Raw genomic sequence first — 27,593 nt, 5'->3', positions numbered from 1 at the left:
GGGATTTGTCACTCTTTAGTTCCATCAATTTTCTTATTATTTAATTATATAGTTAAGCTAATTTTATTTAGACCTTGCCCTTGACCCTCTTAATTTCTTTGGGACTTTCAGAAAGCTACCCTCCTTTTCTGCTGTGAATACTGAAGCAAAATAATTGTTCAGCAAGTCTGGCATTTCCCCATGGTCATTGAGAATATCCCACTCTCATCCTTCAGTAGGTCAATAATACTCAACCAACTGCTTTCCTTTTATGGGGCGGCACAGTGGCAGCACTGCTGCCGCACAGCGCCAGGGACCCAGGTTCGATTCCACCCTCGGGTGACTGTCTATGTGGAGTTTGCACATTCTTCCCACGTCTGCGCAGGTTTCCTCCGGTTTCTTCCCACAGTCCAAAGATGTGTACGTTAAATGGATTGGCCATGCTAAATTGCCCATAGCATTCAGGAATGTGTAGATGGGTATGGGTGGGGTGTTCTGAGGGTCAGTGTGGACTTGTTGGGCCGAAGGGTCTGTCTCCACACTGTAGGGATTCTACGTAACAATAATATCCCTTTTTACTGTCCTTTAATGTCCCTTGTAAGTTTCCTGTCATAATCATTTTTACCTGCTCTTATAAAGCGCTTTGTGGCCTTTTGTTGGTCACTGTTTGTCCCATTCTGTGGGATCTGTACTGTTCTTTACATTTTAATAAGCCTTTTTAATTTTATGCTGTCCCTTACCTCTTTAGGTATCCACAGCTGTTTTATTTTTGTGAGGTGGAGCCTTTCCTTCTCATGGATACAAACTGCTTCTGAATAGCATTAAATGTTTCTTTGAACACCATCCACTGTTCCTTGGCTGTTTTACCTATTAGCAGAGCTTCCGGGTTTACTATGGACAGTATCTACCTCATCCCATCTAAGTCTGCCTTATTTAAATCCAAAATTCCAGCACACAATCTTTGTTTATCCCTTACAAATGCTACATGAAACTTGATCATGTTATGATCGCCATTTGACAAGCGCTCATGAACAATTAGGTCACTAATTAAATTAGGCTCATTGCAAAATACTAGCTGCACCATTGGTTATCCCCTTGATGCATCCAAGGCATACTACTGGATACCCTCTAGAAATTCACAAACTTTCTAGCAGGCACTTGTCTATCTCTCCCAGTTAAAATTAAAATCCCTCATTAACATTACTCTACCTTTGCTACATAGTTGCCTAATTTAAGCATCTATACACTCTAGCACCTGTGAGCTGCTACAAGTAGTCTATATATGACATCTGTTGTGGTTTTAGTTCCTTTACGGTTCCTCAGTTCCACCCATTCATTAGGTTTCCACTGGGTGCTTTTCCCTCATTACATCCTCCCTCACCATGGGAATGATTCTGTTTCTAACTCTACCTCCTGTAAACCTTATAACCTGGAATGTTTAGTTCCCACTCCTGACCATCCTGCAGTCATGTCTCTATAACCATATCTTAGTTCCCAATTTGAATCTGTGCCTGCAGTCATTTAATTTGTTCCTTACACTCCATACATGTGTGTAAAGAACTTTAATTTCGGCTGTTCTGTCCTTCAGCATCTTTTTATTATTTCTCCCTCTTGGCTTACTCAATACACTTTTTATAGTCCCACTTTTTCCATTAAACAGGTTCAACCTATTGACTCCTACCTTCTCTGCACATCCAGACATGCAGCTCCATTCTCCTCTACCCACCGCTCATCATACTAGTTGAAACCCTCCCGAGTGGCACTAGCAAACCTCCCCTCAAGGACACATATATCCTTCAGTTTAGGTGCAGCCTGTCCTTTGTGTACAGGTACCACCTGCCCTGGAAGAGATTCCAGGGAAAGTAGCCAATGTATATTCAAGTAGAGAGAGAACAACAATTGGAGCAATTAATGAGTTTTGGGAAAACTTTTAGAATCTGTAATTCAGGAGAAAATTAGTGAGCATTTAAAACACTTCGGTTAAAATGAAAGACAATGTCAGTACATACCAATTTAACACAGAGGTAAATCATACATTACAAATTTAATTAGAGTTCTGAAGTGACAACGAAGAGAGGGGGAATACAGTAGATTTATGTGAATAAAAACAGGGGTAGACATGGCCCCGAGGCTGCTCCATTACTCAGTGAGAACAAGGCTGGTCCTTTACATCAACTCTACTTTCCCTGCTCAATCTCCAAATTCCTCAGATCCCTTATAACAAAGCGTGATCGATCTTAGCCTTCAATATTTTCAATGACTTAGACCCATTGCCATTCAGAACAGAAACTTCCAAAGATTCACAACACTGAGTCAAGAAATTTCTCATTATCTTCATCCTAAGGGGTCTGAGTCTATGCCCCTTAATGCTAGATTTTCCATTCAGGGGAAACAATTGTTTTATATTTACCAAGAAAAACCATCTCAGTACCTTTGATGTTTCAATTCAACATTTTATTTTTCCAAACACTATCTGCGCAATCTCTCTTCATATCATAACCCTCTAATTTTAACAGCGTGCCAATAAAACTTCTCTGCACCACCTGTAAGGCAAGTATATTCTTCCTGTTATGATCCCAATTGATGGTAACACTGAACAAGCCATATCCCTAGGAAACCCCACCTTGATGGACCATAAGTTTCATTACTTAACTTGATGACTGTGGTCACTTACTTTGTAATGGATTCCCACCTTTTCCCTGTGACTGAAGGAAGGTTAATTAGTCTGTAATTCATTTTTCTTACATGCTTAGTGAAATTTGGAAGAAAATAGGTGAATCCACAATTTCTGCTGCCAACTCTTTTAGAAAGGCAAAATGTGGACCTAAGCTTTTCAGTCCTTTAATTAGTGCAGTTTGTTTTTCCTAATATTAGTTATATTAAGTTCTTCATTCTTGCTTGACCTTTGATGTTCCAATACTTCTGGTATTACACTAGAGTCTCATACCATGAAGATATATTACAAAAAAAAATTGCCTCCCTGTCATTTCCCTATTTCTCATCATTATGCACACGTCAGGCTCTCAGGGACACACTGTTGCTGATGTCTTCCTTTCTATATGCTTGCAGAAGTTCTTACAAACTTTTTCTTTTATGTCTTGCTAATTTACTCTCTTTCTATTTTCTCCTGACGTAATTATTTGTTTATCTTTAGTAGCTTTTCAAAAAGATGCAAAATTTTGTGCAAAAGATTAAAAACTCAACATAAAAGAACCAGATTAGTCTATTTCAGCCCAACGAAAACAAGGCAATTCTGCAGACTGTAAAATGAAATTCATGTGCAAATTACCAGCTTTTCAAACCTATTAAATTCCATAATAGTTCATGTTGAATAGATATGCAGGTATTTAGTTGCAGTATATCTGCAATAATTTAAATAACTGAAAAATTACCACAAGACAAGACATTTGTTTCAAACTCAAGAACAGAAATATGGAGATAAATGTATACTTCTCTCCAATCCTAAAATATTTTAGCTTGAAAACTTACTTTAGCTTTCTTGGATTCTGGATCAAATCTCTCCAAAATTAGCTTAGCATTCTTGTATGTCTCCTTTTCCATGACCTCTTCAAGCTATTGGGAAAACAGAGTTACACATCAAATTTTGGTCATATTTATAACATTAGTTAGACTAGTTTGAAATGGTAATACTTGTTATGATCCCAGCTGATGGTATTACCGGACAAGTCAGCTCACAGAATAAAAACTGGCTTGATAAAACATATGTTATTCTTATTTAGTTAATGTGTGGTTAGTCACCAAGGCATTTTCACATGAGGCTGCAGACTTTCTTTAACAACAGAATAAATTTGATTACACAAAGGAAATGAAAATAACAATGGGCTAAATCTTACATTTTTTGACTTAAGTCCTAGTTGCATTGGGTTTTTAGGGAGGTTTCTCACTCTCTCTTACCAAATGCACCTCATCATATGTAACTGAAATGTGGTTGCAGACCATCAGTCTGGAGTTGTGCTGCAAGATTCCAGACATCTATCCCAGATATGACAAACAGGGGATAATGATACCCCAGCTCTGAAGTCCTGCTGGACGGAATGGCATACATGCACTCTTCTTCCACATCACTAGGACCAGTAGTGGAGACATCGACACCAGGTCCTACCAACCTGATCCAAGGTTGTCACCAGGTCCGTACAGTCTGAGCATCTGGAGCAATGACCAGCAGTGTAGTAAGGAAGTCAATGACCTTCAACACTCTGCCAGCCCAAGTACCACTATCTTTTCTCTATTACCTCACATACGCTTGATCTCTGCTGCTATACTCATCCCCAAAAGGTTCATGCTTACCATTCTCACTACTGCATGCAATACATCCCTCATTTGCCATTCCCCACACCAACACTTGAAACCATGAACCTAGATATACTTTGCACTGCCTTCTTATCCACCTGGAACACCTCCCAACCTACAGCAAAAGTAACAGTTGTGCCCCCAATTTAATCTCCTGTAACAGCTGTTTCTCTCTCATTCCAGGAAGAAAATAGCCCACAATCAAGCAAAAAGAATCTAGAATGGTATTGGGATGCCCAACATCGGGCCGCATGCCCCTTATGAAGAGACAACCCTAATGCTGACCATGTCCAAACTCTGTAGTAGTATCGGTGACTGCCCTCAACTTACTAGAACCTCCTAAGCGAAGGACATCTTCCTTGATGCAACTGAGGGCTGTTGACAACCATGACAAGCTTCCTTGTGTCTATGCTAAATGGCACTGCAAGGCAGGGATGTTGCAAGCACCCAGGTAGGCTCAGTGTGAGAGCACAATGACAGCAAGCAAACAAGCCAATCCTTGAGCCAGATGTGTGACCATCAGTGCACAGCATCCTTACAGCAGCAATCCATAGTTGCCAGTGCAGCCGAGGTACATCATTTAAGTGCAGAAGCATGATTTAAGTGATTCAGAGAGGTCTCATGAGGGTTGCTGGCATCTGGCATATGTCTGTGGATGCGTGGCCAGTGCCCATGAAGACCATGCCCAGAGATGCTGGTGCCTGGTATCAGCAAACAGTCTTCCTGTTGGATAAGGGCAAGCTGATGTGGCAGGCAGCTGCTCTGACATTCATGTCAGGAACTCTCAACTTATTTGGCAAGATGGAAAGCTGATTTTTAATAAGGCAAGTTGTGGCTTTAATAATGCATTTAACAAGCTATAACACCCTTTAACCACAACTCGCTGATGGCTAGTGAGAATTTCACCTCACTGCTCAACAAGAACTTAAGATGCGGCAAAACACTCCGGATGTCATCTCATCTGGCTCTGCCACAAATCACTGCATAGCACACATCGTTTAGACCCCCGTAAGAGTCTGCCTAAATATCTAAACATTGAAGACAATTAGCAAAAACTAAATATGCCCAGCAAAACAAAGTTTCAACCCACTTAGAGGCACTATCCCTTACAGTGATTACATATCCAGAAAGATTACTCCCATTTCAACTCATTAGGGCACAATTTAACTAATTACAACATTTTCTTTGCCATGGACTGTGGAGACAGTTTGCCAAGTCCTTTTCACACATGCTGAATCAGACAGCCTAAACATTCTCAGTTCTAACAACCTTGAAAATTTCTAACCAAACTCTCCTAGTTTGAAAATTTCACAAATTACCCTTCTGCTGAGGTAACTTACTCCCTGACCTGCCCTGAAATCCTTCTCTAGGACAAACATAACTGTGGGGTTTAGAAGCCAGTGGTGTCTTCTGAACTGAAAAACTTAATTCAGAATTTAATTATTTTTAAAAGAGGTGCTCATCCCAAATTCTTCTAAACTGAAAACAAATTTAAGGGCCTTACATGTTTTAAAATGGCTTCTACTTGTCACAGCACCTCTTTATAAAAAGAGGCATTTGTTGACACGAACCATGTGGACTCATTGGGAAATGCATGGTCCCAAGCACTGATGAAAAATAAGTGCATATTAAATTGTGTATACATCAATGGGCATTAGCAAAAAAATACCGAAGAAAAGCACCATTAAGGTGGATGGGTGCTGAGAGCTAACAAAATGAAAGCAATGCTCTCAAATGTATGCAAAATAAAAAACAAAGATCAGCTGGAACCAAAAGTTCAGCTTTAAGAGGAGCATGGAGCAACTACCAATGAGGCCTGGTTACGAGCTGGGCTAAGGCTCGAAGGTGAGCGAACAGACAAACTGGTATACTGAAATTCAGTATTGATGAAAAATACTAATTGTTGAGTCACAAAAGCTGCAAACTGATTTACCACAGCTCAGAAAATAACCGTTTACTAAACTGTAGCACAGTAGATATGCTCCTGAACTAGAAATACAAAATCGATCCCACGTGGAATTATGGAATTTAAAACCATTTGACTGAATAAAAATCTGGACTAAAAAGCTGACATTAACAATGTTGGCTATGTAACTATTTGATAGTCATCAAAACACACCTTGTTCATTAATATGAAAATAAGAACTGCAAATGTTGGAAGACCTGAAACAAAAACAGAAATAGCCGGAGAAACTCATCACGTCTGACAACATCCGTGGAGAGATTCTGTCAGACTTGCTGAGGTTCTCCAGCAATTTTTGTTCTGGTCTTGTTCATTAACATTTTTTTAGGACAAGGCCAGGCCATCAGAGGTGTCATCACAATAACACAGACTCTGGAATGAGTGGTTCTGGAAGGCCTCTCCATTGACTTTGGACCCTAGAAAGTCTCATGATAACAACTGAACAATGGCATAAAAGCTTAGTTTGTAATTGGGGCTATCATCCTTCCAGACTGATTCATTGATAAATTATTTATAATGAACGTCACTTGAAATACTCAATGAAGGCAGGAATGGTACAGAATGTACTCTAGGTGGTGGACTCAATATTCATCTCAAAGAGTGAATCTATAGCGTCACTACTGATTGGGCAGGTAGAGAATTGATGGACATTGTTAGCAGATTGGGGCTGCAGTAAGTAGAAGGAAAACCAGCTCAAGGGAAAAGTCCACTTGACATCACTCTCACTATTCTCACAGATGTGTCAAAACAGGTGGTGGTGAGGTAGAGTTGGTGTCATCACAATCCTCACCAAAATAAATACGGTGGTTTCTGATGATGTCACTCAGAAGCAGTATGAACTAACCACCAGTGCTAACTATCAAATTGTTAAATGAACATCCAATACTGGGATTACTCCCAGTCAATATTGGAAACACTGATGCCATCTTATATAGTACCCAAGACAAAATTTGTTCCCCAGCTATAGACTTCCTGGCAGAAGTCAGATTGAGCTAGTTCATTCAAAATTGATGCCATATTTTACCCAGAGAACAGTTCCTTACCCATTAATAGCATCATTACCATTTATTTCCACCTACATAACAAATCCCCAGATTCACCCCCACCACAACTCATCTGCTGATAACATCATTCATTTGTCACCTCCTGACTGGATTATACTCTTAGCAGGTAGCCCACATTGTACCTCTCATAAACTTGAGGTCATCCAAAACTTTGCTGTTCATGTCTCAAGTCAAAATAAAAATTTATTCTCCTGTCCCATATGATCAATGAACTATACTGATGACTAGAAAACCAATATATGTGTATTAAAATTCTCAGCTTGGTTTTAAAATCTCTATCTGGCCTCTCCTCTCCCTTTCTTTGCAATCTCCTCCAGTTCCAAATACTTCATGATATCGAAATTTCTCCACTTCTGACCTTGTGAGTAACTGCAATTTTAGGTACCACGTCAACGGTGGCTGTCTCTTCCGGTGCCTAGCTCCTAAATTATGGAATACCCTCTCTCTACCTCATTTTCTTCCTTTAAGAGGATTGTTAAAACCTAATTCAGTGACCACATTTCTGATCATGTGATCTAATATCTCCTTATATGCTGTGCAATGTTCTGTTTCATAGCTGCCCTATGAAGCATCTTGTCACATTTTATTGTATTCATACAGCCCCTAATACAAGTTCTGGTTGTGCGTTAAGACATGGCTAAATGATAACATGATCAACAACTCAGACAAAGATCTGTAGTTTTACCACATATAAATGTGAACAGCGATGGGTCAATTGAACAACTAATCGGAGGGGGTAGTTGCACAAAGATCTCTATCCTCTGTCGGTTAGGGAAATATTGAAATTGAAAATCAACTAATTGCACATTCAATATCCCATGCGACATAGTCTGGTTCATCCTAAAGACTAACTGCGTACGGATGGAATCAGTGTCAAGGATATGAATACTGCGATGGTCAGGTTGACAATAGAGGAGGGCCAACTAGCGGATTCCAGGTAGATCTATGAGGAACTTCCTAGTGAACACTCCACGACTGTTTAAAATCATGCTTCTAAACCAGACACTCCAGGTTCCATCCAACTTTATGACTTGTCAGACAAGGAAAGTGCTTTTGACTTGTAAATTCTTCCATTTCGCCAAGGGCAGACAGTAAAAGCAGGAAACATTCCTGGTCAGCCATTGGATGAAAAATATAGTTGGATCTTCTACCGTCTCCATCCAAACTCTAGACTTCAAGATGCATGCAAAGGTGCGTGCTGCCATAGCAACTCAGGCCTTCTGAGTGATTTGTAATATACCACCTCTAAATGTTCATAAATATTCTACACATTTCAGGACACTTCCCAATTTCACTGGCACTAGAGGGGAAGGAGCAGGCAAGAGCCTTTCTCACTCAGTTGTGCTTTAAGTAAAAGCAGTTGATTTCAGGGCAAACAGAAGGGTTTCAATTATTCCCTTTTTTTATGACAGATAAGAAACTTGAATATTGGTAACTGCTGCAAGGCAGAGTAGAAGTGGAAGAATATGAAATTAATTACAAGAAAGACCAACCTCAAGATGAGGCAGGACGAGAGGCAAGGGCAAGTGGGTTCTTAAAGAGGGTTCTTTCTTTGATTAGTGAAGTCTACTATTCAGTAATATTGTGTGTACCTGTTTCAAATTGTCCAAGTTCCCATGGTCATTAGTTGTGTAACAGTGGGGAGAATCTAAGAACAGTCATTGGAATAACGGGACAAAAGCATTGAAACAATAAACCATTACCAGTTCAAAAGTGGCTGGTAGTGTGCAGAGCACCACTGGGAATGCAATGTGTGGTTTCAGACATAAGAACAGAATTCAACTTACATCGAGGCCTACGTTCAAGGATTAAGGGACAACTAAAATTAATAGATAAACATTGATTGGGACAGAAGTTATTGCAATTGCACAACATAAAAAAAGGTAAATTTCCATTTGCATGGTATTTTGACTGCTACTATAGTAGAACGCAAACTATATTACTTTAGGGAAATTTTTAGGAAAATTTAAAAAGAAATGCTAAGTCGTAAAATATTCCAAAATTCTCGAAGCTTGTTAATTGTACTCAGCATCTTCATAGTGAAGAAATGTCAAATATTGCTAATTGTTTAAATATAATGAAGAGAATAATTACATGCACCTACTTCAATAATGGAATGTACAAAAATCTATCAGCAGTCATTATTGAAAGTTATTAGACATGACAGTAAATGACAGGCAATTCCTCAGATTTATTTCCTCATAGCACTTAATGCTATTAATTTTAAGAAGGTTGTTGGCAGAGCGCTTTAAGAAATAAAGTCTGTGTGCCAATTAACCGCTGTCAGCATTGATTTTAGATTATTTATTAGCAGAAGCAATTAGCTTGGTGCAAAGCACCGCAAAAGCTCAATAAAGGCAAGAAGGAGCAATGAAAGTCCTTTAATGACATATAAAGGCCAATATCTCATTTGCTTTACTGTTAATCTCAAACCATCAGCATGGAGAGAAATTTGCAATTTTCTTATAAGGCGAAACAAAATTAACAAATTAAAAATAAACCCATTTCCTGCATGAGCACAAGCAAGAATCAACCATTTGAAAAGTGAACAAATTCAGTTTGATCTGTTTCAATTTATGCTGATTGGAATTAGTTTAGGGGAATACAGGTCCCAATGAACTGACAAAATTTAAAATTAGTGCTGAGAAAGGAATAGAACATCTGCTAATGGAGCTTACACAAAACAGAAAGGACTCAGTTTTAGGAAAAAAAAAGACAGATGGGGAAGAACTGGCAGCGCACATTGTCAAATCAGATCTGATTCTTTAAGAATGTTTTCACTGCTGTGGCAAAATAAACACGAATTTAGAATCCATATACAAAATGTGCAGGCAGCACAAACTGAACTCATTGGATTTCTGCCCTTTGTTGTCAATTGTAAATTAATATTTACTAGATTTAATCATAAGGATAGTAAACCTCATAAAATGATTGTAAAAGGGCATAGCTGTACAAAATGATTGTCTGGAAAGGATAGACATCATAAATTCCATAAAATGCAGTTTTCATGATAACACTATTCAGTCACTCCGAATAGAAAGGAATGATGAGAAATTTGGCTTGGTTAACAATAGATTTGCATGGTCAAAAATGATTAAATCTTTGCAGTTAAGAAATCTCACTAAATATAATAGATTTAGAGCAGAACCAACAGTTCAAAACTATACATTTGCGAAGAGTTGTGGATCATCAACAGCAGAATTGCATTCTGCTACAATCTGTAACATACTAGCCCACACAACCAAAACCATCAAGCGAGGAGACCAACGTTGGTTCAATGAAGAAAGTCAAAATGCACATCAGAAAAAGGCATATCTAAAATTGAGATATAAATGTGGCAAGCTATAATATAGAGCTATACGCTTTTTAAAAAGGTTAAAGCAGCAAGCTATTAGCAACCCCACACCTAAGGGATCAGATCAAAGCTCAGCAGTTCTGTTAAATCCAGTGAAAAGTAATGGATAATTAAACACCTAGAGGGAGGTGTCTTCTCCAACGAACATCCTGATACTCAATGAGAGGGAGCCCAGAACATCAGTGCAAAGGATAAGCAGATGTTCTATTCCTTTCTCTACATCAATTTTAAATTTTGTCAGTTCATTGGGACCTGTATTCCCCTAAACGAATTCCAATCAGCATAAATAAAGGATAAAGTAATTCAAACTGTTCACCACTTCCTGTGAACATAGGAAGAAAGAACATGACTAGGACATTCATCCCTTCAAGTCAGTCTTGCCATTCTACAAAATCATAGCTGATCTGTGCAAGGTCTCAATTCTTCTATTGTGCCAGCTCCTGAGTCTTCAATGCCTCGTATTCTCAAAACTCAACCCACCTCCACTTTGAATACTTTCAGTGATCTATCCCAGCAAGTTGAGGCTAGAGAATTCCAGACTTTCACTACCCTCAGAAGAAATTCTTTCACACCTCAGTTTTAAATGAATATCTCCTTATTCTGTAACTATGACTGCCTAGTTCAAGATTCATCCATCTTCGCTGTCTTTTTGTTTTTCATGCACAGAAAAAAAAGCCAGATCCCTCTGTTCTACATTCTTTTGAAGCCTCTCTCCAGTTAAATAAAAGCCTGCCTTTTGATTTATTTTCTACCATGCTGCATGACCTCACATTTTCCTATATTAAACACCATCAAGCAAGTTTTTGTCCACTCACTCCACCCATCTCTATCCCTGACAGGCTCTTAATGTCCTCATCACAGCATGCCCTCCTAGCATTCACAGTTCTTGGGATTTTTGTCACGTCTTAATCTGGGCTTTCTTGGCCTACAAAGCATAAACTTGGCTGCTCACTGGATAAACTCAGCAATCAGAAGTGCAAAAATACCTTCAAATAAGCTAAAGAAATAAACTCAACTTAGCTAGAACAAAAACAAAACCATCTTAATTATGTCCACTTAAATTTCTCAAGACAACTTTCCAGTGCCTAACTGGATAATATCCGGTATTGTCCAAAAGATCGGTTTTCTATTAAACATTTTTGTAGGACATTGAAACCCATTAATTTTCTCCTATAAATTTGAGCACCTATTGTTTCTTTGCAAGTTTTAGATTTTGTTTTCACAACTCTACTGAAGTTGTTCTTCATCTTTAAGTTCTGGTGAGGAATTATAGCCAAGACGTTAAATTGATCTTTAATAAATGCTGGAATCTAAACTTCGGACTCTGATATGCACAGAGAGGAAGAATGAATCTGGATGTTTTACTCCAGGAGGTGGACACAACCCTTAATCCAGGTACTTAGAATGTGGTCTGTGGTCAGAGAGAGGTGAATGTGACAGAGCAAGACAAGTATGGGAATCCAAAAGATAGCTCTAGAGGAACTTCAGCCCTTGCAATTGTCCAGTAGGTTCCAGATTCTAGCAGATTGTGGAGACTAGAGCAAGAATTGCAGGCAGGATGAGAAAACGAACCACAGCACAGTGGTGCAGAGAACCGTTTGAGTGGTGAAGGATTAAATGAATGTATCAGAGAAACTGAATATTATTTAAGTGGGAAAAGACTGCAGAAAACTACAGTACAGATGAGCTTCAGGATACTCATGCATAAGTCAAAAACTCATGCACAAGTCAGCCAGGCTCAGCAGGTAATAGGGAGGGAAATGAAATGTTGGATTTTACTTCAAAAGGAATCAAGTTTAAAGAGAGGTCTTGCTAAAACTATACAAGGCTCTCGTCAAACCACAGCTGGAATACCATGAATAGTTTGGGCCTTTTATCTAAGGAAAGATATACTGGCATTAGAGGCAGTCCAGTGACTGGTTGACCCCGAGTAAGAAGCGACTGTCTTATGAGGAGAGGTCGAGTAGGTTAGGCCCGTACTCATCGGAGCTTAGAAGAATGAGGGTGACCTTACTTAAATGTACAGAATTCTTAAGGGTAGGTGCGGACAGGTTGCTTCCACTTGTGGGAGCATACAGGACAATAGGGCAGAATAAGGGATCACCTATTTAGGACAAGGAAAGGGAGGCAATTCTTATCCACAGGGTAACAAACATGTGGAATTCTTTATCACAGAGAGCAACAGAGTTTGGGTCATTAAGTATATTCAAGGTTGAGATAGATTTTTAATCAGCAAGGGAATCAAAGTTTCAGGTGAAAAGGCAAGAAAGCAGAGGTTAGGAATATCAGGTGTCATTGAATGGCAGAACAGACTCAATAGGCTAAATGGCCTACTTCTGCTCCTATGTCTTGTGGCTTGATTAGCAATAAGTGACAACACAATTCCAGGAATAGATATAATTCTCTATAGCGGGGATTGTCTTGAGTTCCGAATATCATTTCCCTACCTAGTGCCAGGGTTAAAGACACAGCTCAGGACGATAAAGAGAAACTTGGAGTGGGAAAGGAAGGTAAGAATCGAGAGGTTCTAACACCGGCAATGGAGAAAGAAGGAGCTGTACCATTGAGACAGCCTTCATTTGAGCTGTGCTGGGACCAGTGTCTTATTAATAGGGGACAGAGACAACTAAACAGAAAGGACAAGGCAACAGTCTAAGGTAATGTACTAAGTAATAATAACCAAAGTGTAATGGGAAGGGACAGACCATACAAACAGAAATGTACAACAGCAAATAAGGTCAGATTATACAAAAAAGGCAAAACAAAAAGAGAGTGATATTTATAGCAAGATGGATGAATGGATAACAGAAATAAAAATAAATTGATTACCATTACAGGGACACGGGTGCAAGGCTAGTATGGCTGTCACCTAAGTGCTCAAGCGTATAGGACATTTCAGGAGGTCAAAAGGAAAGGAAAAGGAGGTTGGTAGCTTTACTAACAAAGCTTAAGCTCAGTACAAGAATGAGGAATGAGCTCAACTGAAAACAACAAATGCTGGAGATAACAGCAGGTCAGGCAGCATCCATGGGGAGAGAGCAAGCTAACGTTTCAAGTCTAGATGAAGAGTCATCCAGACTCGAAACGCTATCTTGCTCTCTCCCCATGCATGCTGCCTGACCCGCTGTGATCTCCAGCATTTGTTGTTTTCAGTACAGCATCCGCAGTAATTTGCACCTACATAAGAAAGCTACAGTAATGATCATGGAAGATTTTAATCTTCACATCAATGGGACAAATCAAATTAGCAAAAGCAATCTGCAAGATGACAGTTTCTCAGAACAGCACTGTCACCTCAACTTATCACAACTTGTATCAATGAATTACATGAAGGGAGAAAAGGCAAGTAGCCAAACTTGCAGATGACACAAAACTAGGAAGGAAAGTATGCTGTTAAGAGTCGGCAAACATCTGGCAGATGGAGTTTAATGTGAGAAAATGTAAAATTGTCAACTTTGGCAGGAAAAATAAACATGTATAGTCTATTATCTAAACAGAGAATGACTGCAGAATTCCAAGAGAGATCAAGGTGTTCTATCGCATGAATCACAAAACACTATTATGGGGGCACAGCAAGCAATTAAGGTGGCTAATGAAATGTTGCCCTTTATTATGAGAGGAATTAAACAAAGTCAAGAATATTATGCCTCCATTATACAAGGCGTTGGTTAGACTACATCTGAAATATTGTGGGCCATTTTGGTCTCCTAATTTAAGGAAGAATGAACAAACTCCATAACATTTAGAGGTAGTTTATTAGACTGATACCTGGAATGAACAGGTTGTCTCATTACATGAGGTCAGGCAGAATGGGCTTGCTCCCACTGGAATTTAGAAGAGCGAGTACTCACTTGAACAAAATATATAAAATCATGAGTGTTCTTGACAAAATGGACATGGAAATGAAATCCAGAACTAGGGAACATCCTTTACAGGAGAGATGAAAATATTTTTTTCTCTCAGAATGCGGAGACAATTTGTAAATTTTTGTCTCAATGTGGTGTCACTGAACGTTTTTACAAGTAGACATCGATAGATATTCATTAGGCAAGGGAATCAAAAATAGGTGGTAGATAGGAAAATGGAATTCAAAACACAAGCAGATCAGGTTTAATCTTATTAAACAGCTTCATATGCTTGATGGGCTGAATGGTCTATCGCTGCTCCTAATTCACACATTTGTAACAGATTCTGGGACCTACTTTAGACCTGGTATTGGGCAATGAGTCAAGATTAATTAAATAACTTACAGTAAAGGATCCTCTAAACAAGCAAGAGTGATGATAATGCAATTTCAATTCAGTTTGAGAGTGAGAAACGTCAGCCTAATTAGTGTCCTAAACTTAAATATAGCCAATTGCAAGCATATAAAGACAGAGTTGGCTGAAGTGGGCTGGGTAAATAGGTTAAGAGACAAGACAGTAGAGAAGTAGCGGCAGTCACTTAAGAGATAATCTTAATATTCAAAAAACACTGTAATGAGAAAGAAAGTCTACAGGAAGAATGCACAATGTGAGGCAAACTATGGAAATTAAAAGTGGTACAAAAAACTGAAAGAAAAGGCCCTGCAAAGATTAATCTTAATCTTCTGGTCTCCTACTAAAGTCTTAGAAACCAGCAAAGGATGATCTCAATCCACATGGACAAGGAGAACCAAAACTTCGACTGGTACAACACCAAGATCCTGGGACAGGCTAGGCAGAGACAGGCACGAGATTTCCTAGAAGCATGGCACTCCACGAAGCATGCTATTAATAAACACATTGAACTCGACCCCATATACATTCCACTACGAATTAAAACCGGAAGTGAGGCAATCCATCACAACGGACCCACAAGTTTAAAAACCAGGTGGGAAAACACACCGACACTTCATCGGAGGCGGCACTGAGGATGTTACCAAGCATGGTAACGAATGTCTGCGAAACAAGAAACCAGCTCAGCGAGCCAACCAACCTCAACACAAACTGACTCCAAAACCTTAGATGACTAAAAGAACAAACAGGAAGAAATTAGAATTCATGAGAAAACTTGCAAGATGTATAAAAACAGGTAGTGAAATCTTCGACATGTAGATAACAAGGAAATAAGCAGCTTAAGTAAGCATTGGTCCTTAGGTACCAAGGGGAATTAAAAATGGGAAACATAGAAAGGTCAAGAGGGTTTAAACAAGCATTTGGCATCTGTCTTACAGAAGATGACACAAAAAAAACCAAGCGTAACAATAAAAAAATCAAAAAGCAGAAGAAGGAGGGAAGAACTTAAAATAAGCCCTCGTAACTATTTCTCTTTTAATAAAGGTTGACAAATCACTCGGACCGGATGAATTGTAGCATTGGTCTTAAAAAGAAGTGATTGCAAGCATTGTAGATGCATTGGTTTTAATTGTCAAAAACAACTTTAAATTCTGGAAAGGTGACAGTGATTAGGAAACCTCAATGTTCCAGAAAGGAGGGAGACAGAAAGCACAAAGCATTAGGCCAGTTAGTCTAACATTGATCATTGGATTATAGTATTTTCCCATTATAAAAGAGATAGCAGCAAGACATTTAGGAAATCATAACATAATCAAACAAAGTCAGCACAATTTTGTAAAAGGCACATATTTGTTAAGAGCTCCTGAGGATGTATCAAACAGGCAAGTCAAAAGGGGAACCAGTAGATGGAGTGCATTTGAATTTCCAAATGCATTCGATAAGGTATCAAATAAAATGTTATTACACACAATAAGAACAACCTATGGTGCTGGGGTTATATACTAGCATTCACAGAAGACTGGCTAACTAACAGGAAATGGAGAGTCATAGAAGGTGGGTAAATGGGTCATTTTCATGATATCAGTTTGGAACTAATCAAGTGTTGCAAGGATCATTGCTGGTGTCTGTGCTACTTCTGATTTAAAATAACTTCTTGGGTGAAGGGACAAACTGTATCATAGCTAAATTTGCTGATGAAACACAGATCGATAGGAAAGCAAGTTGTGGCAAGAAAGTGACCTTCCTCATTGAGCCAACAGTATCAATTGGATCGAGTGGAAAAATTCTATCATATATGGCTCTGAAAATCAACAGAAATTATATTAATCCCATAAATGAAAATTTGCTGTGAACTTAGGTTTCTTTAGTAAAAAGTTCAGTTTACGAATAACTGAGTCTTACGTTTAACCATTCTAAACTTTTATGATATACATTCGAGGTACTACACGGAACAAAAGTCAAACTGTGCAATGTCAGCTAAGTATCTATAATTTTGGCACAACTATTTAAACTAATAACGTCTGAGATACTGGACATAGAAACTAGTCACCAAAAACAATTATTAATGGCTTAACTGAATCAATCCTACAAATTAATTGCGCTAACGTCAAATAGTCAATTATTTTTGTTGTGTTGACACAAATAAGCAAACACAAATGACCACAAATTGAATGACCAAGTAAGTTATTATGTAACTTTTAAATACTCAGGTTTTTTCACCGTTCCTTCCACCTAAAAATAGTGAACTGTCAAAACTATATGACAAATGACATATAAATGACCACTCAGCCAAAATAAACTACCTACAATCATTTAGTTAAACTAGTTTCCATTTTCTTTGCTAACAGTCTTGTATTGCTGATTCTGATCAAGTTATCGCCTGACTAAAGCTAAGCTTTACTCAGGCAATAATCGCAAGAAGTATTCATCTTCAAAAGAAAGGTTTAAACTATTTTTAAATCGCACTTCTCATTTGTGTTTGCTTTTTTACTAAAAGCTGCAAAAAAAAAGTCAGATGGAGTATCTTTTCTGTCAGTCACTTTTTTCACTTGTCTTGCTTTAGCCAAATTGATTTATTGTTTTCTTTGTGGACAGTCATGGTTGAAGATACCCTCAAGATAACTAATGCACGACAGCATGTCAATTATCAGCTTTGTAAACATGGCAGCTTCTGTTCAAGTCTAGGCAAGCTTTCAAGCAGACAAAAGCGACTGTGCAATGGCTCAAACTGTAAACCTGTGTCCTATACCAAAATTTGAATTGGTTGGATTAAAATAAGAAAGAAAGAACACTGTTGCATGTTTACCAGTATTGGCAAACAACTAAAATGTTTAACATTTATTTCATTTACACACCAGAACATTTTGTTTCGGTTACAATTAGTGAAGAAAATACAGGAAAAATATATTAAAACCAATGGACAAATGCTACTTGGATGCGCACTTAAATAGCCAGTAAATTAGTAACTAGAACAGGAGATGCCTCTAAGTGAAATAGTTTTAAACGAAGGAGCAGAAATAGAAAAGTTTCAAAATATTACTCACAATTTTCTTTTTTTGTACTTTTAAATCTTCTAGAGCTTCACCTGCAATAAAGTTTTAAGAGTTAGAAGTCTTGTGGTTTTGAAAAATAACTAGCAGTAAATGTAATGAAAAAAAGACGAAGTGTATAAGAAAACGTAGTTAAAAAAAGAGATACTTAAAAACTTACTGTTTCTTTCAGTTCTTTTGCAAAAGAGCCAAATCAATATTTTCCGTATTAACCACACCCTGAAAAACACAATCAATTATCAGAAACAGCACATAAATATGACTGATTTTAAAAAAAATCAGGCAAAGTAAACTTGAACTAAATAAATAACTCACTGGAGCACAACACAATGGTACATTATTTCCCTATTAACTTCAGTGTGCAAAGTATTCTCCAGGAATATCGCCAGAAGGACAGGTATCAATACTGCTGGATGACTGGGGACAGGGTGTTAATTTGTTCAAGTTGCAAAATGTTCATGATTGTGTTAAAATCTTTATTCCATAAATAACAATCCAATAAAGACCTAATGTTAGTATAACACCCTTATTCAAAAAGAGGAGGCAGAAAGTAGGAAATTACAGACCAGTTGGTTTAACACGCGTTGGGCAATTGTTAGAATCCATTACCAATTAATAATCAGACATTTGTAAAGTGTAACTAAAAACATTTATTCCGATGGATTGACAAGGGATAAAATCATGTTTGACTGATTTGATAGGATTCGTTGAAGATTTAATAAGCATTATGGATAATGGGGATCCTGGAAGATGTAATGTATGTCAACTTCTAGAACAAATGGTTAACACTAAGGTAAGATCACATGGAGTGAGGGATAATTTATAAGCATGGATACAGCATTAGCTAACCAACAGAAAGCAGAGCATCAGGATAAATGAGTCATTTTCTGGTTGGCAAGATGTAACTAGTGGGGTGCCACAGGCTTTGATCCTCAGGTGCAAACTATTTATAATCTCTCTTATTGACTTGGATGCAGGGATAGAAAGTAATATAGCCAAATTTGCAGATAACAATAAAATGGGTGGGAATGTAAGTTGCAAGAAGAAATAAGAAATTTACAAATGGATATTGATAGATGAATGGGCCAATATCCATTTTTGACCATAGGAATGGAAAGGCAAATTATCTAAATGAAGGGAAACTTCAGACTGTTTTAATGCAGAGGATCTTGGTGACTTCATGCATGAATTAAAGAAAACTAGTATGCAGGTACAGCAGTGGAATTTTGGCATTAATTGTTAACAGAACAGAGGTTAAAAGTAGGAAAGTTTTGCTGCAACTGTGCAAGGTATTACTGAGGCCACACTTGGAGTATTGTGTACAATTTTGTTACTTACATGAGGAAGGATGTAATTACAGGGGAGGCTGGTTCACTAGATTGATTCCAGAGATGAGAGGTTTTTCTTATGATGAGAGATTGAGCAGTTTAGGCCTATACACTCTGGAGTTTAGAAGAATGAAACGAGATTTAATTGAGGTAAACAACATGCTAAAGGGATTGGCAAGGTAGAAGGAATGTTTCCTTGCGTGGGGCAATCTAGAACAAGAGGTCATAGTTGTAAGCTAAGGGCAGCAAATTTAAAACAGGTGTGGAGAAATTACTTCTCTCCAAGTACGATTGTGAATTCCACAAATTCACAATCAGAGTGCAGTGGATGCTGGGACATTGAGTAATTTAAGGAGTAGACAGATAGACTGTTAATTCAGTCTGCTCCAAGAAAACAACCCCAGCCTATCCAAGATAACAAGGTGTGGAGCTGGATCAACACAGTAGGCCAGGCAGCATCAGAGGAGCAGGAAAGCTGACGTTTCAGGTCTGGACCCATTTCTGAAGAAGGGTCCAGCTCTGAAACGTCAGCTTTCCTGCTCCTCTGATGCTGCCTGCCTGATGTCTTCATCCAGCTCCACACTTTGTTATCTCAGACTCGAGCATCAGCAGTTCCTGCTATCTCCCAGGCTATCCAATTTGTCATCATAAATAAAACTCTCCAGGCTAGGCAACATCCTAGTTTAAATTTCCTCTGCAAACTCTCCAGGGCAACACATCCTTCCTATAATGTAGATTCCAGAAAGGTACACAATACTCTAGCTGTGGCCGAACCAGCGTTTTTTTTATAGGGACCTACTTATAGAGGAGGATGTTGTGAAACAGGCTAGAGGAGGTTGATGTTAGTAAAGATGATGTGCTAAGAATTCTGAGGAAGTTGAAGATAGATAAGTCTCCGGGGCCTGATGGGATTTATCCAAGGATTCTATGGGAAGCGAGGGACGAGATCGCAGGGCCTTTGGCGATGATCTTTTCGTCCTCACTGTCCACGGGTATAGCGCCGGAAGATTGGAAAGAGGCAAATGTCATTCCCTTGTTCAAAAATGGGAACAGGGATAACCCCGGAAATCACAGGCCAGTTAGTCTTACGTCAGTGGTGGGCAAATTATTGGAAAGGGCTCTGAGAGACAGGATTTATGATCACTTGGAAAGGCACAGTTTGATTCGTGATAGTCAGCATGGATTTGTGAGGGGTAGATCATGCCTCACAAACCTTATTGAATTCTTTAAAGAGATGACCAAATACGTGGATGAAGGTGGAGCAGTGGATGTGGTATACATGGATTTAAGTAAGGCATTTGATAAGGTTCCCCATGGTAGGCTCATGCAGAAGGTAAGGAGGCATGGGATAGGGGGAAAATGTGGCAGATTGGATTCAGAATTGGCTGACCCTTGGAAGACAAAGGGTGGTAGTGGATGGAAAATATTCAACATGGTGCTCAGTTACGAGTGGTGTACCACAAGGATCTGTTCTGGGTCCTCTTCTATTTGTGATTTTTGTAAATGATTTGGATGAAGGAGTGGAAGGGTGGATTAGCAAGTTCGTGGACGATACGAAGGTGGGTCACGTTGTGGACAGTGCGGAGGGCTGTTCTAGGTTACAAAGGGACATTGATAGAATGCACAGCTGGGCTGAGAAGTGGCAGATGGAGTTTAACCCTGAAAAGTGTGAGGTGATTCATTTTGGAAGGACAAACTTGAAAGCAGAATACAGGGTTAACGAAAAGATTCTTGGCAGTGTGAAGGAGCAGAGGGATCTTGGGGTTCATGTTCACAGTTCTCGGAGAGCTGCCACCCAGGTGGATAGAGTTGTTAAGAAGGCGTATGGTGTGTTAGCTTTCATTAATAGAGGGATTGAGTTCAAGAGCCGTGAAGTTATGCTCCAGCTATACAAAAGCCTGGTTCGGCCACATCTGGAGTATTTTGTCCAGTTCTGGTCACCTCATTACAGGAAAGATGTGGAAGCGTTCGAAAAGGTGCAGAGGAGATTTACCAGGATGTTGCCTGGAATGGAGGGAAGGTCTTACGAGGAAAGGTTGAGAGAGCTAGGGCTTTTCTCTTTAGAACGACGAAGGACGAGAAGTGACTTGATAGAGGTGTACAAAACGATCAGAGGTATAGATAGAGTAGACAGCCAGAGACATTTTCCCTAGGGTGGAGGGGACATAGTTTTAAAGTGAAAGGAGGTAGATATCGGGGAGACGTCAGAGGTAAGTTCTTTACTCAGAATGGTAGGGGCGTGAAATGCATTGCCGGAGAGGGTAGTGGAGTCGGCCTCATTAGGGGCATTTAAGCAGCTATTAGATAGGCATATGGATGATAGTATAAGGTAGCGGTGGAGGTTAGATAGACCTTAGATTTAGGGTAAAAGTTCGGCACAACATCGTGGGCCGAAGGGCCTGTACTGTGCTGTACTGTTCTATGTTCTATAAGTTTGGAATGCTACATCAAAAACATCTGCGGTTTCCTTCTCCCAGAGGATAAAAATCTTAAAACAAAAGTCTGAGCCTTCAGTATTCAAATCCTGAATGGGTTTCATAGAAACAACTATAGATTTTGCAACTATACCGTCACACTAATAGCATATTATTTGATTTTTGTATCATTACAAAATGGAAATTTGTTTCTTTTTCCCCCAATAGCACCATGAAGCCCTAATCCATGCCTCAGCAGTGTATTTGGTGCACTCTAATCCACAGGTCAAAAACTTTAAATTGAAATGACATTGCAGCAAATTTGCTCTTCTGTCTGGGTTATCGGAGATCCAAAGAACTGTAACAACAACGACTGTAATGATACAAAAATCAAATAATATGCTATTAGTGTGACAGTATAGTTGCAAAATCTATAGTTCCATAAACCCATAATTGACAAATAAAAATTGATAACAGAATAGAAAATTTAGGAAACAATAATTAAATCCACTAAGCCAGGAGCACAAAATCAGGAGACAGCTCCATCCTTGCAGCTACTAAGCCAGTGGAAACTGCATATAATTTTCTTCAGATAGAAGCAGAAAGAGAACAATAAAATTAATTTTGCAATTTGACAAAAAGAGTTGCTTTCATCTCAGAGAACTCTGGTCAATGTCCAATTCAATGTTTATTTTTGCTTATTGTATTTCAGCATTATTATGAGAAACAGACATGATGCATTATGGTAAGTAACATATTAAAATACATCAGGTTTCTTATCTGAATTTAAAGCTGAAGATTTGAGATGCCTTACATGTAATAAAAAGATTATTCGTATCTCACATTGAAAAATAAGACAGTCTGGATAAATGAATGAGTGTGAATGCAATATTTTTCCCCCAATGATTGAAAAATTCAAGCTCTCCATTGGCTCCTCCTGCAGTATATACTAACATGACAGAAAAGTCTCTATTGTCATATGTCAAAATATCTACTTGTTATAACATTAAGTTCAAAAAAGTTTGATGAACATTCTGATGAAGGGTCTAGGCCCGAAACGTCAGCCTTCCTGCTCCTATGATGCTGCTTGGCCTGCTGTGTTCATCCAGCTCTACACCTTGTTATCTCAGATTCTCCAGCATCTGCAGTTCCTACTATCTCTGACACAGCAGAATCAGTCAGATAGATGGTTGATTGTCAGGAAAGGTAAGAAGGTAGCTCAGACATCTCCTGTAGCTATTCTCAAATTTGTTCTACCCTAACCCTGACTGGAACGCACTACGCTCCCCGTCTTCCAGCCAAAACTGTCAATCCGATACATGGGTGACACATTTGTCGTCATTAAACGCAGCAAGTTAGAAGAGACACACCATCACATCAACAACATTTTCACCAGGATCAAATTTACGAGAGAAGAGGAAGACAACACGTCAGAGTAGAACAAACGACCAACAGGGTGTCCAAAACCACAGTATATAGGAAGGCAATCCACACTGACCAAATCCTCAATTTACATACCAATCACCCCAACTTTCACAAACAAAGTTGTGTTAGCACACTATTCAAATGGGCCACAACTCACTGCAACACGCCAGAACTACGCAGCAAGGAGGAAGAGCACCCAAACAAGGTCTTTGCCAACAACAGATATCCCAACAACTTCATTCGCAGGTGCCTACTCGATAGACAACGCCAAAAGGACACAGTACGCCTCAATACACTGGCCACACTACCCTATATCAACAACGTATCAAAACTGACAACAAGACTCCTGTGACCACTAGGAATCATGGTAGTACACAAACCCACAGCCACACTGCGACAAACACTCAAGGACCAAAGACCATGACATGCAGGATCAACATAGTTTACAAAATACCTGCAATGACTGCATCAAACATTCTGTCTCCAGACTGGAAGAAAGCTAGCAATCATGATACACTAACACCAGCAAAACGACACAACAAACTTTCCTTCATCTCCGTGCATCCGGACAATGAAGGTCATCAATTTAACTGGGACAACATGACCATCCTAGCTCAAACCAATCACAGGCATGCACGGGAATTCCTAGAGGCCTGGTTTTCAACCCATAATGCAATCAAACATGTGGAATTGAACCCCATGTACAAACCCATGCTGAACAGAACCGGACATGACACAACCCAATTTAACAGACCAAATCACATAAATACCAAGCGGAGTAGAATAGCATCGCTTCATCAGAGGCCACACTGATGATCTTACCTAAGATGGTGACGAAACGTCTGAACAATAACCAGCCAGCTCGGCGAGCAAGCCAACAACCTCATCCACAACCCGAGCTACAAATCTTTGCAAGAACCTTAAAGTTGGTATGTCATGCTGAGGTTGTACAGGACATTGGTGAAGCTTCTTTGGGAGCACTGTGCGCAGTTCTGTCACTCTGTTACAGGAAGGAAATTATTAAACTGGAGAAGGTTCAGAAACGATGTTGCCAGGAATAAAAGTTTGAGATATAAAAATAGACTGGAAAGGATGGGACTTTTTTCACTGCAGTATAGGAGGGTGAGGGCTGACCTTATTAAGGTTTATAAAATCTTGAGGAGCATAGATAAGGTGAATGACTAGGGTCTTTTCCCTAACAAGTGGGAGTTCAAAACTAGGGGGCATATTTTTATGGCGAGAGGACAGAGATTTAAAAATTTGTGTGTGGAATGAATTGTCAGAGAAAGTGGAAGATGCAAGTACAGTTATGATGTTTAAAAGACATTTAGATAGGTTCATGAATAGGAAAGGTTTGGAGGGATGTGGGTCAAGCGCAGGCAGGTGTAGCTAGTTTAATCTAAGAACATGGTTGGTGTGGACTGGTTGGACCGAACAGTCTGTTTTCATACTCTATGACTTTACTTGGAAGTAGCGATGTTCCCATGTACATGCTGCCATCATCCTTCTGGGTGATGGAGTTTACAGGTTTAGGAGGTGCTGTGGAAGAAGCATTTGTTAGTTGCTGAAGTGCATTTTGTACAATGTATACAAAACAGTCACAGTGTCCAGTCATGGTAAAAGAAGTGAATGTTTAAGATGGTGAAGTGTGCCGAACAAGTAGACAGCTTTATCCTGGACGGTATAGAGCTTCTGCACTTATTGCTGCTACACCCATCTAGGCAAACGAAGAATATTCCATGATATTCTAAACTTGTATCCCACAAATCATGAGGAGACTTTGGAAATTAAGGAGATGGACCACATCATAAATCAGTTAGTTACTGATCAGTGACAATCCCTTGAATACTGACAGTGAGAGATTTGGCAATTATGACTGATTATCAAAAAGGAGCTGATCAAATTCTCTGGTTAAAGGTTACTGCTCAGCATTTGTGCTGTGCAAATATGCATTTGTTCCTTACCTTAGAACTGTGCCTCCTGGTTACTGATTCCTCTATTTAGGGAAATATTTCTCCCTATCTATGTCCCTCAGAATTTTGTAATCCTCAATCAGGTAATCAGGCCTTCTCTGCTCTAAACCCTATATATCTGTCTCTCTTCATAACTGAATCACTCCTGTCCAGGTAACACTCTGATGAATCTCCCTTGCACCCTCTCTAATGCAACAAAATCCTTCCAACAGTGTGGCAATCAGAATCACACACAGTACTCCAGCTATGACCTAATGTTATACAGCTCCATCATAATCTAATTGCTCTCATATTCAATGTCTCAACTAATAAAGGCAAGTGTCCCATATGCTTTCTTAACCACCTTATCTACCTGTCCAGCTGCCTTCAAGGATGTACTGACATGCCCACCATGGTCACTCTGATCCTCTGTACTTTCTAGGGTCCTACCATTCAACATATGGTTCTGTTTCTTGCTGGTCCTCCCAAGATGCACCACCTCAGACTTTTCAGGATTAAATTCTATTTGCCACCATACAGCCCATCTGATCATCCACATCATCCTGTAGTCCGTGGCTTTTCTCCTCTCTATTTACAACACCACCAATTTTCATGTTATCTGCAAACTTACTGATCAAACTTCCTACGTTCAATGTTCAGATCATGATGTACACTACAAACAGTCAGGGACCCAGCACCGAACATTGTGGCATGTCACTGGTCAGAGGCTTCCAGTCACAAAAACACAGTTTGGCCATTATCCTCTACTTCCTACCAATAAACCAGATTTGGATTGAAATTTGCAAAATTGTCCTGCATCCCTTATGCACTTAGCCTCACAATCAGACAGCCATGCAAGACCCTGTCAAAAGCCTTACTGAAGACCATGTGGACAACGTCAACTGTACTACCCTCCCCAAGCACAGTTGGGTCCAACTCATCTGCTCCGACCAGACATCCCAATCTGGCCTAGTCCCATTTGGTTCAAATGCCTCTAAACCAATCCTATTTATATACCCATCCAGATGGCTTTAAATGTTGTAATTGTACCTGCCTCCACCACTTCCTCTGGCAGCTCATTCCATACACACATACCCTCTGCGTGAAAAAGTTCTCTCTCAAGTTCTTTTTAAATCTTTCCCTTCTCACCTCCACTTAAGGAAAAAGACCTCGGCTATTCATCCTCTCCATGTCCCTCATAATTTTATGAACCTCTATAAGGTCACCCCCTCAGCCTCCGCCGCTCCAGGGCAAAAGGTCCCAGTCTATTCAGCCTCTCCCTATAAACTCAAAACCTCCAGTCCTGGCAACATCCTTGCAAATCTTTTCTGCACCATCTCAAGTTTAACAACATCCTTCCAAGAGAAGGGTGACAAGAATTATATGCAGTATTCTAAAAGTGGCCTCACCAATGACCTTACAGCCACAAATGACATCCCAACTCGTATACTCAATGCACTGACCAATGAAGACAAGCATGCCAAACACCACCTTCACCACTCTGTCTACCTGCAACTCCATTTTCAAGGAATTGTGTACCTGCAACTTAGGTTTCTTTGTTAACGTCTTCTGAAAATGCAATAGACAAGATATCCCTGAGTCCTCCTATGCTGTCTATTCTTAGTTAATCCCTGCTTCTCCAAGCGGAGATTAAATCTGTCCCTCAATATTTTCCAATAAATTTCCCTACCACTGATGTTAGATTCATTGACCTGTACTTTCCTGGTTTATTCCTACCACTCTTTTTGAATCAAGAAACCACATTAGCTGCCTTCCAATCCTCTAGCACCCCTGCTATGATTAGAGGGGATCTGAAAACCAATGTCAGTGTTCCGAAATCTCCTCTTTCCTCACACAGTAGCCTGGAATATATCTCATTCGGGTCGGAGGATTTATCCACATTCAAGCCCACGAAAAGCACTGATACCTCCTCCCCCTCAACACTAATTTGTTCAAGTATATCACACTGCCCTTATTGATCTCTACTCCTACTTTTCTCAGTGTAGTCAATCTGTGGATTCTTTACAGCAGAGGGCAGTTGAGGTTGTGTTCCTAAGTGTATTCAAGCTAAGATAGGCAGATTTTTAAACAATAAGAAAATCAAACACTATAGGGATAAGGCAGGAAAGTAGAGTTGAGGATGATCATATCTCATTGAATGGCAGAGCAAATTTGATGACCCGAATGGCCTACACCTGCTCCTAATGGTCTTATTGCCATTCTGCAGCCCAATCCAGCTGATTTGTTATCAGAGGAATAGCAAACAGTGCTGTTTACTGTGCAATCGTCAGTAAACAGCACAATTTTGGACTTTATGTTGGAGCTGGGAGATAACCCTGAGGAGCTCCTTCAGTAAGGGCCCTGGGCAGTCCAGGCAGAATCCAAAACAGGTTGACGTAAACATAATAAAAACCAAAAGAACTGCGGATGCTGTAAATCAGGAACAAAAACAAAGTTGCTGGAAAAGCTCAGCAGGTCTGGCAGCATCTGTGGAGG

The 27,593-nt window shown here is 39.5% G+C and overlaps 1 protein-coding gene across 8 annotated transcripts in view; it reads right to left on the bottom strand.

Moving 5' to 3' along the window:
* LOC109919962 (endoplasmic reticulum junction formation protein lunapark) overlaps nucleotides 1-27,593 on the bottom strand; it is an 85,788-nt gene that overhangs the window by 33,800 nt on the left and 24,395 nt on the right. For all 8 annotated transcript variants that reach the window (XM_020520024.2, XM_020520160.2, XM_048598835.1 and 5 more), the window contains 3 exons: nucleotides 18,139-18,197; nucleotides 17,973-18,013; nucleotides 3,469-3,552 (listed from right to left, as the gene is read on the bottom strand). In XM_020520024.2, the coding sequence (XP_020375613.1) occupies nucleotides 3,469-3,552; nucleotides 17,973-18,013; nucleotides 18,139-18,197 (184 nt within the window). The remainder of the gene's footprint in view (nucleotides 1-3,468; nucleotides 3,553-17,972; nucleotides 18,014-18,138; nucleotides 18,198-27,593) is intronic.

This window comes from Rhincodon typus, chromosome 7 (genome assembly GCF_021869965.1).
Source record: "Rhincodon typus isolate 14 chromosome 7, sRhiTyp1.1, whole genome shotgun sequence".
Lineage (NCBI taxonomy): Eukaryota > Metazoa > Chordata > Chondrichthyes > Orectolobiformes > Rhincodontidae > Rhincodon > Rhincodon typus.
The sequence above is the reverse complement of the archived record's forward strand: the minus strand, read 5'-3'. Positions and strand labels throughout refer to the sequence as shown.